The 13,849-nt window shown below is 54.1% G+C and overlaps 1 protein-coding gene across 2 annotated transcripts in view; it reads right to left on the bottom strand.

The window, feature by feature from the left end:
* Positions 1–11,834: 11,834 nt before the first annotated feature.
* Positions 11,835–13,849, bottom strand: part of CRYL1 (crystallin lambda 1) — a 72,180-nt gene continuing 70,165 nt past the window's right edge. For both annotated transcript variants that reach the window (XM_079721776.1, XM_079721777.1), the window contains 2 exons: positions 12,737–12,843; positions 11,835–12,388 (listed from right to left, as the gene is read on the bottom strand). In XM_079721776.1, the coding sequence (XP_079577902.1) occupies positions 12,275–12,388; positions 12,737–12,843 (221 nt within the window). In that variant the 3' untranslated portion in view covers positions 11,835–12,274. The remainder of the gene's footprint in view (positions 12,389–12,736; positions 12,844–13,849) is intronic.

Here is a 13,849-nt window from a genome sequence, read left to right as displayed (position 1 = left end):
TATTACGAAGCTACATAAAGGAATGAGGTGCTGACACACACGGGTGAGCCTTGGAAGCGTTAAACTAAGGGAAAGAAGCCAGGAAAAAGGCCAAATGTTGTACAAGTCCATTTATACGAAGTATCCAGACTAGGCAAATCCACAGAGACGGGAAGTAGATTGGGGCTTGCGGGGGGCAGGGAGAATGGGGAGGGGAGGGAGGATGGGGAGGGGCTTCTAATGGCCGTGGGGCTTCTTTATGGACGGATAGAAATGTTCTCAAGTTTACTGTGGCAATGGTTGCCAATCCTGTGAATAAACTAAGAATGCTGAATTTCACACTTTAAACCAGTGAACTGTTTGGTATGTGAACTATATCTGAATAAAGCTGTTTGTTAAAAAACCTGTAGTTTTTGTTGTCTAAACAGACCCACTTAAAACAACCCATTTAATGTAATTGAGGGTACCTTTTTAAGTGAACTCTTTTACTTTTGGTTTGTGGAAAGGTAAATGTCTCACCATCTTGTCTCGGACGCACCCACTTGGTCAGAAGTGGAGGTGTTGGTGTCCCAGAATTCCACCTCTCCTCAGGGGGCCAAGGGCCAAGAGAGAGGATGGCTGGTGGCCTTCCCGGCAGCGTGGGGGCCCCCGTTGGCTCCCCGGGCTGCCCCAGGGAGCAGCTGGTGTTCCGGGGCTAGCACAGGCCCCGCAGAGAAGCCAAACCCAGACCCGCTTCTCCCAGACCCGGGAATATGGCGGGAGCAAGAGTGTCTCAATTTCATGGGGATAGTCACTGAAGTCACCGCCGTCACCCACTCTACAAGTGGCCATTTCAGAGCTGGCCTTTCCTCACTCTCCCAAGCCTTCTGGACCTGCGTCCTCTCAGCCAATGACCTTGACTCACCTCTGTCGACCGGAACTCCCTGTCGGTCCACTTCAGCCTGTCAGTCCCCCTATTGCGGTGGGTGATGCGTCCAGCCTGAGGACCCCTCGGTCCCGCACCCTCTGGACCCCGCACCTGAGGGTTATCACCTGAGGTTACTCCTAACAGCACGGGCGTGCTCTGGTGCGGAGCACCTCCTCTAGTCTCACCTCCCCCGACCCCCGTCCTCCACCTCCCCTTCCTCGCTTCTCCGTCCCCTTCACAGACGGTCTCCACTGGACCTCTGTCATCACTGCCGCCACACCGCCCCCCGTCCCTGCTGCATCAGTCCCCGTCCTCACGTACTTGACCTCTTTTTAGAACCTGCCACTTCTGGCCACTCCTCTTTCCCACCTCACTCTTCTCAGTTTCTGTCCCATCACAGTCTCTTTACCACTCCTCCGCAGCCACTTTTACTTTCTTCCTTTTCCAGCCTGACCTTTAAATGCTGGCGACCCCTGGCCTCGGTCCCTGAGGCCCCCTCAGGCTTCAAGATTTATATTCTCATTGCTAATCCGGATGGGATGGGAGGTGGGTGAGGTTTCTTGGTGTCCAGGGTAATCTTGGTAATCTTACATTTCAATATCCAAATGGGGAAAGGCTTAGAGGCCATGGGCACAGATAAGATAGGACGTTAACACTTTACACGGCTGCCAGCAGAGGAGCAGCCTGTTAACCCTGTGTTTGGGAGATGGCCGGCCAGGAGGGTAGATGGTGAGGGATGTGGCCACGGTCAGGCCTGGAGAGCCAAGGGGGGCCCAGTGAGGGCAGTGCTGGTGGCAGATCAGCAAACACCCAGACCCCAGCGCTCAACGTGGGCGACCTCGCGGATGACGGCACCCCTGCTCCCGGGCTGCAGACCGGCTCTGGGGGGCGTGCTTCCCCCAGACCCATTGCTCACACACCCAGTAACCACGTGCCGGGACTGCGCAGGACAGCGCTCGCCTGCCCTTGTGTTCTCTTCTCCCTCTCAGGCTAGAGGCTTGTTCACTGGGCGACACAGAGGATGGAGGCCAGACAACCAGCTTGTCTTTGGAAATCGACTGTGCCCCTGCCCGGAGTCCCAGACAGAGCGACCCAGGCTCTGATGATGGGAGAGCGAGAGAACCGTCTTCCTCTGGTGGTTAAATTAGATGCAAAAGACATGATGAATTATCAGATGGAGATTCATCTTCCCTCTCTCCTAGGGGCTTGCTTTCTGAGAAGCATTTAATTGTCTTGGCGCCAAGCAAACCGTAAGAAACCACAAGTGGAGGATCATTGTGCTGATTCTACAGACCCTCCCGGTTACACACCCAGGGGCTGGCAGGGTGGCAGTGGTTCCGGCCCAGCTTTGCTAGCTCTCAGCCCCCAGGATGAATTCTGTTAGGAGCCGTCTTAATAGAACCTCTTTCTCTTTCCCAAGAGGAGCAACGTGCTTCATGTATGACTTCATTCATCCTCAATTGCTGAAGATCCTCACTGCTGTTTGTGTGTGTGAGACAAGGGTTAGGCTGTGTCAGGAGGGCTCAGGTCCAGAACAAGCCACTGCAGCTGAGTTCTAGCAGGAGATTTATTGTAGGATACTCAGCAGTTTACAGTATTACTTGTGTAAGGGCTGAAGAAACAGACGCAGGTTCAGGAGTGATTCCCAAAGCCATACCTCAGAACCTGGCTGCCAAGGAAGCTGCTGCCTCTCCTTGGATCTGGAAGCCTCCAGCCCTGAAAGCCTCCATCGGGCCCGGAAGCCACACCTGTTCTCCCGGCTCCAACCCAAGTTGCATTGTGGGGACTGGCAGCTGCATGCGGGCGCCCGCCTCCCCACCTCCTCCCAGCCACTGGCTTGTCCTGGGCTCCCCGTGGAGTGGGCACCCCTGAGACCATGGCTGCCTGGCACAAAGGGGTGTCCACCTCACCTAGGCCCCAGCACCTGCAAATCAGACCCAGATCCCTAACGGCAACAGGGCTGGAGAAGGAGACTCTTTTTTTTTTAAAATAAATTTATTTATGTATTTATTTTTGGCTGCATTGGGTCTTTGTTTCTGTGTGCAGGCTTTCTCTAGTTGTGGCGAGAGGGGGCTACTCTTTGTTGAGGTACATGGGCTTCTCATTACGGTGGCTTCTCTTGTTGTGGAGCATGGGCTCTAGGAGCATGGGCTTCAGTACTTGTGACACGTGGGCTCAGTAGTTGTGGTGCACTGGCTTAGCTGCTCTGTGGCATGTGGGATCTTCCTGGACCAGGGCTCGAACCTGTGTGCCCTGCATTGGCAGGTGGATTCTTAACCACTGCGCCATTAGGGAAGTCCCAAGAAGGAGACTCTTGCATTCATTTTGTATGAAGATAGGGAACACATGCCAGGAACCAGGCCCCATCCCCACACAGAGGCCCTGTGGTCAGGAGAGGACCCGTCCCACACTTGGGAAGGAAGGGACCCTGACTCACCACACGCTGCCTTGGCTTTGGTCTGGGCAGGCGGTCCCCCCTGCGTCTCACGCGGCTCAGCGCCCGTCCCGCACCCAGCCTGGACCCTCCCAGCCTTCACAAGAGGCCACATCTTTGGCCCCTCTGTCCTCCTGAGGTCCCTTCCGCGTGCTGTACCCCACAGGCTCCTCCAAACCACTGGGCATGTGCATCACCCGAGCCTGTGAGGACACCGGTGACCCTCTTGTTTCCTGTGTGATAATCTCGAGTCTCTGACTGGATCACAAAGTCCTGGAGGAGGAATGGGGACCCGGCCTGTGGTCGTCTTGTCTCCCTGACACTTCACAGCTCAGGGCTGAAACAGAAAAGCCCCTCGACCCCCATCCTCAGGAGAGCCTGTTTCCTACACCGTGGACGGGTGGTCACGGCAGCCCCTCTCTGTGTGTGTGGTGGGTCAGGACCGAGAGATGAGCTGCAGGAAGAGGCACCGAGGTCTCCGCCACCCGCTGCCGAGTGGAACCTCCGTCTTCCCAAATCCCACTGCAGGGGAGCCCGAGGCCTTGGCCCACGAGGCTTGGCCTTGGGTCTTCCTCTCGGGCTCCCTGCCCCATGGACACGGGAAGCGACCAGAGCAGGAGACAGGAGACGCGGCACGAGGTGCGTGCGGGCCCCACTGCAGGGATTAGTTACAGCTGGCGCGGACCCAGCCTCTCCTTGCCGCCTTCTCCAAAACACACAGGCCGGGGAGAGGCCTCCCTCAAGACTTTGGAGCCCAGCTCTCCCTTCTCCGCCCCAGGGAGGTCCCACGGCCGCCACAGGGGCCCATCCCGGCTCAGCTGACGCAGGAGGAGGACCAGGGGTGGGTTCAGACGGGAGAGAAGGGAAAACATCAGGAGAATTCGCCCTCTCCCCAGATTGCTGTCTGCACCCCCAGGAAGAGGAAAAGAAGGCAAGCTGACTTTTGATAGATTGGCACATCTGTCTCAAACATAAGCCCCAATTCATTCAAAGTCCTTTTTTTTTTTTTTTTTGCGGTACGCAGGCCTCTCACCGCTGCGGCCTCTCCCGTTGCGGAGCACAGGCTCCGGACGCGCAGGCTCAGCGGCCATGGCTCACGGGCCCAGCCGCTCCGCGGCATGTGGGATCTTCCCAGACCGGGGCACGAACCCATGTCCCCTGCATCGGCAGGCGGACTGTCCACCACTGCGCCACCAGGGAAGCCCTCAAAGTCCTTTAAATCTGCTCTGCATTCTCAACATGAAGTATTTCTCCCAGAAAAGGTGACGTGGTGTTGCTTTTAAAAAGTACAACTGAAATATGCAGAGTAAAAGTCGCAGGTTCATTGCGAGTGTGTCCAACAAGACGCCTGCATCTCGTCTGGGTTCTGAGCACAGACCCCGAGCCTCTTCCCACCCCCGACTCACGCCCATTAGCTCATGAATCCGAGCTCGAGCAGCAGCTTTTCCTGAAGTCTGTCCTCTTACGTGCTCGTTCCTGCCTTTTCTGTGCAAATTCTTATTTGTAGTAAATATCACCATTGTGTTCCAGGTCCCACGCGTGGTTAATGCAGCGAAAGGTAAGGAAAGGCCATGTTAGCAGCTCTGCAGTAAAACCTAAAGGGCAGGCAGTGACCCCGACGGCCGTTCCAAGAAACGCCTTGGCTTAGGAGATGGTTGTTTTTAGAGAAATGGTCGGGCGGCTCACGCCCACTGAGCTCTGGGGTCTGGGGTGTACGCAGGATCCCCGAGGATACACAGGGTCTGGCGGTTTTAAAAATGTCCTGTAACCAACATGTAGGCCTGTGGCTGTGACGGAGCTTCAGGACACGGGGCCCAGCACAGACGGCCGTTCCCCGCGGGCTCGGGAGCCTGGGCTGAAGGAAAAGGGAGCAGCTTTCTGTCGGGGGCATTTTCATTTTCCACCTGGTCATTCCCCCCCTGCCCCACCCCCGGAATGAAGCCTCAGCCCCACAGATGGTTTTCACACTGTGGTGCTGGTGATGGAAAGCAGTTGCAGATGAGACACAAGCTTCCAGCAGGAATTTGATATAAATCTTCAGTTGCCTTCAAGCGAGAAAGGGGCTGCTTCCCTGGCCTGCACGGAACGAGACAGATGACCCAGAACCTGTGTTGCCCTAATGACTTCTTTTCTTTTCTTTTCGTTTCTTTATCTTTTCAGTGTGTTCAAACTGTTGTTCCTAATGACAAGATGTGATGGAGAAAAGGCCAAGATGGCCTGAATAGCATGTCTTTTATAAAAAAAACAATACTTCCTAAAAGTGTTGAAGTTGCCACAGTTGACAAGCATGGAGAAAGGAAATCCACATACAAACTTGTAAGAAAGAGAGGGGGAAAATCTCTCCCAGGAACCATAAGAAAACAATGAGTTTAGCCACAGGCTGGGAGAAAATATTTGCCAGACACGGTGTTTCCCAAAAGAACTTCCATTCAAAATACAGAAGGGACTCCTACAAACCCATGGTAACAGACAACCCACTAAAAACAGAGTGAAAGACTTGAACAGAATTTCACAGAAGATGCACCAAAGAGCCCAGGACAGGGCTTCCCTGGTGGCGCAGTGGTTGAGAGTCCACCTGCCGATGCAGGGGACGCGGGTCCGTGCCCCAGTCCGGGAAGATCCCACATGCCGTGGAGTGGCTGGGCCCGTGAGCCATGGCCGCTGAGCCTGCGCGTCCGGAGCCTGTGCTCTGCAACGGGAGAGGCCACAGCAGTGAGAGGCCCGCGTACCGCAAAAAAAAAAAAAAAAAAAAAAAAAAAGAAAGTACTTTCTTCCAGGGTTGTTTTATGGATCAAAGATAATATATATAAAGAGCCCATCACAGTGTCAGAAACACAGTCAGTGCACAATAAAATGCTAAGTATTATTATTTGGGGCAAGGAAACCATAGATCTGACCCAACTCTACCACCTACGAGCTCTGTGATCCAATATCTTAGTTCCATCTGCAAAGTCGGAATAATAATGGTAAAGACAAATGAGGTCATCGATGATAAACTGTAAAGCACTGTACATCATATGGTGTTATCTGACCTTTGAAGTTTCTTCAGACTCCAGCAGTCTATAATTTACCACCTGATAAAAGGTTGTACTGTGGTTTAGAGTGAGGTGAGAAGGTTTACCAACTAATAGAGCTCAGTTGCCATAGCAACTCAGACATTATTTTCAAAGTAAGAAAGTTAATGTTGAGGTACATGTCTTCTGTAACATCCCAGTGGGTTTTCCACTGTAGATAAAGACAAGAGACAAAGCTGTATTTTAGGATCAGAGCACTAGAGTGGAACTAATACTCTTAAACTAGGAAAACTAGGACTTACCTCGGCTTTGGTAACACGACGTGAAGACACTCTACTTGTGTATTTTGAAATCCCCAAATTCTCTTGTAGAAAATATCAAGCACCATCAAAATATTGTGCTTTTTCAACCTCTCATCATAAACGAGCAATGTTTTCCATTATGGGTTAAAGATAAGGTAAAGTGCTTCTATCGATCTAACAACTTCTGAAGTTATTCAAGAGAAAAAGGATGTGATATGTACACAGAGAGGGGAGGAGAGAAACTGTTTTTTTTTTTTTTAATTTTATTTATTTATGGCTGTGTTGGCTCTTCGTTTCTATGCAAGGGCTTTCTCTAGTTGCGGCAAGTGGGGGCCACTCCTCATCGTGGTGCATGGGCCTCTCACTATCAGAGCCTCTCTTGTTGTGGAGCACAGGCTGCAGACGCGCAGGCTCAGTAATTGTGGCTCTCGGGGCTAGTTGCTCCGCAGCATGTGGGATCTTCCCAGACCAGGGCTCGAACCCGTGTCCCCTGCTTTGGCAGGCAGATTCTCAACCACTGTGCCACCAGGGAAGCCCGAGAAACTGTTTTATATATATATATAGTTATATATAGAATACCATATATAATATATGATATGGATAGAAAACATGTTATATGTAGTTATATATGCAGTATATATTATGTAGGGAGGGATCTAGATAGACAGACAGTGAATGTGTTCCATGTATATTATGAGAAGATCTTCAGTTATAGGTAGGACTGAATGTCAACGCCTGACTGAAAGAGGTATCTTCCCACCGAGCTGAGTAAGGCATAGTTTACTCAGCTGTGCAGGGAATTTTTCTAAAGGATTTATTGTATTAAGCACAGCAGTGGCCCTAACACTTGGAGGAGTGCCTAGTTCAGGTGGCTTGTGTTTTCCTACATTATGTCAGAAACAGTTTTCCCAGTTCTTAGTCTTAGAGAAGAATTATTGGTTCAGTTTTCAAAGTTTCACTAACATCAAAGGTAAAAGCTTTTCTGGTGACACATGAACTTTCTCACTGTCACGACCGTTTTCTTAGCACGGCCCGTCATGGACACTGGCTTCCAGATCTCGGACTAATAAAGAGATGCTTCTTTACACTATTTCTTTCTCAGATCACGCCGCCAGAGCAGCAGGTCTCTGAGCCTTGTACGTGTCAAACCTTGAAACGGGTCCGGTTGGATAAGGCTTTCATGGCACGTTTAACACGACATGACTCAAAGCTTCAAGAGAGCTCAGTTTACTTGCATCTCACATATTTGGAGAATTCCCTTTATCTTATGGAAAGTACCATTTTCTTGAAACATAGCTACCCTTCCAATTGCATAAGGAGAATCCCACAAGCATGAGAGGAGACCCCTCGGGTCTGGTGTACAAAGGGTCCTGGAAAGGGCGGGAGCAGAGAAGATCAGCAGGACAGGAGGCTGGTTCATGGCTGACCGGGAACCAAGGGTCATACAGGCCCCCTGGGAGGGGGTGAGAACTTGTCTTTGCAGAGATGTCAGGAGGATGTTGGGTGGGTGGGGAGGGATGAGAGTGTTGCTGGCTGCTCACCAGCATCACCTGGAATTCCTGGGAAAACACAAATCCCTGGGCCCTGCCTGTGGAGACTCCGAGTCAGCAGGACTTTCTGGGAGACCCAGAATCTGTCTTTCTAACAAGTGTCAGGTGGGTCCGATTCCCTCTGTGTGGTGGTTTCGGAACACTTGCTTTGTATGTTCCAAGCAGGACTCACCAGGTTGATGCTAGCTTGTGCTTTGCTGGTGAGGGTTTAACCTTCACACACACACACACGCGCGCGCACACACACACACACACACACACACACACACACACACACACAAAAACAGGCCTTGATTCTGAGCCTTGCTGAGTTCCGGATGCCCACACGTGTACACACACCGTGGTGGTCATAGTGGCCGATTTCAGGCTATCGATCTGACATCATGGGACACAGAGCTGGGAATAGAAGCCCACGAGGGGCCCCCATGGCCAAGCCTGCAGAGCTGCCCAGCAGCCAGTGGGAGGGTCCAGGGCCAGTGGGTCACCCAGAAAAGGGAACTGGGGAGATAGGTGTGAGCCCAGTGTCCAGGAGCACCTAGTGCCCGGTGGGTGCCACGTGTGTGCATGCAGTGCGGGGGCATGATGAGAGTGGGCAGATGACAGATATGTGTCCCTTCCTTTATTTGCCATTTCTTACAACAATGCGTTAGTCTGTAACAGCTCCAAAAGCGACTGATGAGGTTTTTTAATTTCTTTTTATTTTTTAATATTTATTATTATTATTTTTGGCTACGTCGGGTCTTAGTTGCAGCATGCAGGATCTTTCGTTGCGGTGTGCAGGTTTCTCTCTAGTTGCAGGGCGCAGGCTTAGTTGCCCTGTGGCATGTGGGATCTTAGTGTCCTGACCAGGGCTCAAACCCACGTCACCTGCATTAGAAGGCAGATTCTTAAGCACCAGACCGCCAGGAAAGTCCCAAGGTTTTTTGATTTCTTAGTTTCATTAGAAACTCAGGGACTTCCCTGGTGGCACAGTGGTTAAGAAGCCACCTGCCAATGCAAGGCACATGGGTTCCTGCCCTGGTCCAGGAAGATCCCACATGCTGCGGAGCAACTAAGGCCATGTGCCACAACTACTGAGCCCGTGCTCTAGAGCCCGCAAGCCACAACTACTGAGCCCACGTGCCACAACTACTGAAGCCTGCACGCCTAGAGCCCGTGCTCCACAAGAGAAGCCACCGCAATGAGAAGCCCGCGCACCGCAAGGAAGAGTAGCCCCCGCTCGCCGCAACTAGAGAAAGCCCGTGCGCAGCAACAAAGACCCAACACAGCCAAACATAAATAAATTTATTAAAAAGAAAAAGAAACTCCGGCTTTGACACTTTAGTTGTGCTTTAGCACATGGCGGTTGCTTTTCTTACTGACGCAGAGAGAGCCCCACTGTCGGCTCCGGGCTGTGTTAACGCGGCCCCAGTGGTCCGGGAAGTGTCCTTGCTTGTGTGCCCTCCCTGGGTTTTCAGACTGTGGCCCAGATGCCTCACATCCTGTTTTAGGTCTTCTATGTTTTAAGATTTTTGTGCATGTGTTTCTTATTCGTCCTCAGCAGAGGGCTGGTTACCCAGTCGTTGCCAGAGGTGGCTTGAAGTGGACATGTCGAGTTCCTTTGTTGTTTGGTTGGGCTGGTTTGTTGGGAACGTGCTTTGTGTTGGGTGCCACCGGGAACAAGACATCGAATGACTCCTCAGCCCTTGCAGCCGGCTGGGGGTCCGACGTGTGACACCGCAGCTGCTGCGCAGAACGAAGAGGTGACACACGCGGGTCCAGGAAGAGTCTCAGGGAACTGGCAGAGGGACAGGAGGGCTTCCGGGGGGAGGTGGCACCTGGGTGCTCGCACAGACCAGGCCCGCACATGTGACATGGGAGGCGTCACCGTCCTCGCCTTCAGCCGCAGCTGGTACATCAACCCAGCAGAGACCGCAGGGACCAGCAGCCCCCGACACCAGCTGAACCCACCCGGTGTCCGTGCCCAGGAGGGGTTGGGCCCAGCCCACGGGCCTGTGTCCACTAGTCCACACTTGGCACGCTTACCCACCCTCTACACAGAAACATGAAGTGCAACAGAGGAAACGTTTGGTGTCCACGATCTCCCCTCTTAGAGTCATCCTCACGAGAGGCCTGAGGGTTAGGAGGCAAATTTTGATCTGCTGTGTATTTCTCTACAGCCAGCTTCTGGAAGAAAAGAGGTGGTGGAAGTGAACTTACTCGGGAATTATTCAGGTTAAAGCCACCTCCACTCTCCGCAAAAAAATAAAGAGAAGAGAAGAGAAAGCACGGAATATCTAAGGACACAAAATTAAAAGACAGTTTTTCCAAAGATGTGAAGGGGTCATTTCAGATCCTTATGGAAAAGAAAGGAGTGTACCAGCCCAGAGCCCGGGACTGGGCTGAAACCCAGCGCCCGCAGGCCTGGCTGGCTGGGACCCAGAGCTTGAGCCCCAGGGAGCCGCAGGCCTGCAGGTGCCGAGGGCCCGGGGCAGCCGGGACGCCAGTGGGAGGAGTGAGTTCTGAGCGGTGTGTTGGGGGAGGGGCAGTGACCCAAAATCCGTGCGCCTGGAGATCTGAGAAAAGGAGAAACGCGGGGCCAAAGGGACGGGAACAGAGCTGTTACCTCAGCAGAATACAAACGAGCTCCCTGCCGAGGAGGGAAACAAAATGTCTCCACCTCGAACCCGAGGGATGCTCCGGGGAGGCGGGCAGCCCCAGCGCTGGACTGGCGACGCGACGCCCTTTAAAGGACAGGAGGGACTTCCAGGCAGAGTGTCAGGTGTCCTTGTGCTGCTCCAGTCCTACCTGTCCAGCGCCACCTGGGCAGGTGACAATTTGGGGGTGGGGGATGTGTGAGCTCTCCGCTTGCTGTAGCGCCAAGTATGGTTCGATCCAACCTAGAAAACCCGCCAGGGACGCCCGGCCCTGGGTCCAGACTGAAACAAGCAGGTGGCTGTCAGAGCCCGCGCTCTGGGACACAGCCCAGGAAGGCACAATGTGGCAGGTCTTCCAGAGGCCAAGGTGGCCCTGCGGGCTGTCCAACAAGAGCAAGACCTCGGCCGTGGCGAAGGGAGGGTGGCAAAGGGGGTCCAGCTTGGGAGGGTCCCCAGGGCCAGTCAGAACCTGGCGAGAATCGCCGGCCGGGCAGCCCGAGGCCGGCTCAGGGGAGCCGAGGGTCTCGCCCAGGAGCGCCCCGTGCTGCAGCCGCAAGGGGGTCTCCCGCCGGGGGCTGGGAGGGGCTCCGGAGACCAGGACGGGGCGGGGGCGGGGCCCGAGGGAAGGTCTGTGCGCTCCAGCGCCCTCTCCCTGCCGGGGGCTGCCCTGCGGACACCCACTGACCCGGGATCCCCAGCCTCTGCTCAGCCCCCGTCCTGGGTGCGGCCCCCACAGCCCAGGGTCACCTTCGTCCTGCTCACGGCCGGAGACGGCGGGCCGTGTCATCGGGCACGCGCTCGCTGTGGCGGCGTCGGTGGGTTGCACGCCACCCCCAGAAGGGGCTTCCCAAGCACACCCGACTGTGGCGCCGTGGGAAACACTGGCCCAAACCGTGGGTTGTCCCCGAATGACAGAGAGCTCTGAACAAAGGATCCGCTTACTCGAGATGACGTCCGTCATCAGGATCACCGACTTGCGCAGAAAGAACAGAAGGAAAAGACGTCTTTATGGAATCAAACGCTTTTATTTGGAATAAGCATCAAGAAAACGAAGGGAGTTGCCTCATGAATGCAGGGCCACAGAGTACTCAGCAAGAGGTCAGAAAATAACTATAAAAATATTTTGCAGCAGATTAAAATAATGTGAAACTACGATCACTGGCTATGAAATGTATCCACATGTAATCACACGGGAAATAAATGGTAAAATCTTCAGACGATTTGCTCTCTTGGCTGCCCTGGTGGCAGGGGATCCAGCCCGCAGGCCCCAGTGCTGCTCTGACCCCCAGTCTGGGGCACCACCCCGTCCACCGGGGCGCCTGCCTAGTGGCGAGCAAGTCACGCTCTGCCTGCTGGGCTCCCAAGGCCTCCCAGCGTCTCTGAGCCACTTGACAGGGGCTCCAGCTTCCAGCGAACGGGCTCCAGCACGGGCAACAGTGGTCGCACAAGGCTTCACTGGGGCTGCAGCTGGCTCTTCAGTCTGGCAAGTCTCATGAGGCACCTGTCCCTCCACTCCCTCCTGGCAGCTAAGTGCTCCGGGTCATCTGGAACCTTCACGCACATGGCCTGGGAACAGGAAAGAAAAAGAACAGACGAGGGAAAAAGGGGAAAGAAGCATGAAGAGCAACTAAGCAGGAGGGAAATTACTCCTATTTATGCAAACTCTGAATTTGCTTTCAGAGACAAAAGAAGCCTGGCAAACCCTCAACTAATGTAACTTTCCAAATCCAGAGGGGCCGACGGTTCCTTCAGACGAGTCAAAATGACCTGCCAGTTCCTGGGTCACACCGCTCAGAGGGTCCCCTGAGACCCTGACGGGGCTCTGGACAGTCAGGAATGTGGAACCTCAAAGTCAAGGCAAAGAGCCTGGCTACAAACGAATCCTCGCCTTCCACCGGCAGGGAGTCTACACACCTGGTGCAGTTTTTCAGCTGCGGCCCCGGAAAACTCTGGAATGGGTCCAAAAGTCTTTAGGACATGTTTCATGCCCTCGCTGTACCTGTCACAGTAGCTTAACATACCTGGAAGCAGAAGAAAACAAGAATCCCCAAGTCAGAGAACTCTTGTCTGCGCTCAAACCAAGAATGTGTCCGGAGGATGTTGCCCTGGGCTCACCCTCCCGTGGGTGAAGCAGGGCTGCGGGTGGGAAATGCACCCCGGTCAGCGGCCCTGGGCTCACTACTCAAGCTTTTCTCGGCAATAAAGGCCCGAGAAGCAACCCAACCTCCAGGCCCGGGTCAGCGCCTCTCAGCTGGGTCGGCCCACGTTCCTACTTTGATTAATCCTGTTTTCACCACAAGCATCTCCTTCAACAATGTACCTATGAGGTTACTTGTGTACATGGCTCGAATGCATTTTCTAAGAACCAAAGATGTCAAGTTCAACTAAATCCGTTGCCCACTCCGCTCTTATCCCTGGATTCTAGCTGGCACTGGACCCACCGGGCAGCGGCGGCCTTAACACGGTTTCTTTACCCCAGGGGCTGGCTAGGCTGTGGCTGCTGGGTTAGGGCGCCGTCAGCCACCTGCCCCGACCTGCGTCTGAGCCCCGGCCACACGACTTCCCACTATGCCCGCGGCTTCCGGGCCCTCAATCGAAGATGGAGCCCTAGGATTCCGGTGGAGAAGCACATGGACAAGAGGCTCATCCTGGGGACGGTGGGGGAGGTGGGGGTTGGGGAAGCGCCGCACTTAGCAGCCGCGCGCGGGCTGCGTGGCAGAGGCTGACTCCAAGAGGAAGCCCTTCAGCTGCCCACACGCGGGGCGGGCTTGCCTGGACTGGCCAATAGGCACACAGCGTGGCCCTCCCTCCCCCATCCCTCCCTCCTGCCCGCCAGGCAGGTCACATCGGGAGCCTGGCCCCGGAGCCGCTGAGCTGCGCTGGCCCTTTGCCAACCTCTCTCAAAACCAGGGAGACTCGGCAGTTGGTCAGTCAGGCTAAAAAGATAACAAGGGAACAAACAAAACTGCAGGATTTGCAGAGATCCAGAGCTGGGCCCTCACCGACCCCACACGAAAACTGCGCGAT

This window comes from Hyperoodon ampullatus (genome assembly GCF_949752795.1).
Source record: "Hyperoodon ampullatus genome assembly, chromosome: 16".
Classification (NCBI taxonomy): domain Eukaryota; kingdom Metazoa; phylum Chordata; class Mammalia; order Artiodactyla; family Ziphiidae; genus Hyperoodon; species Hyperoodon ampullatus.
Note: the sequence above shows the minus strand (reverse complement) of the source record. Positions and strands in the feature narration are given on the sequence as shown.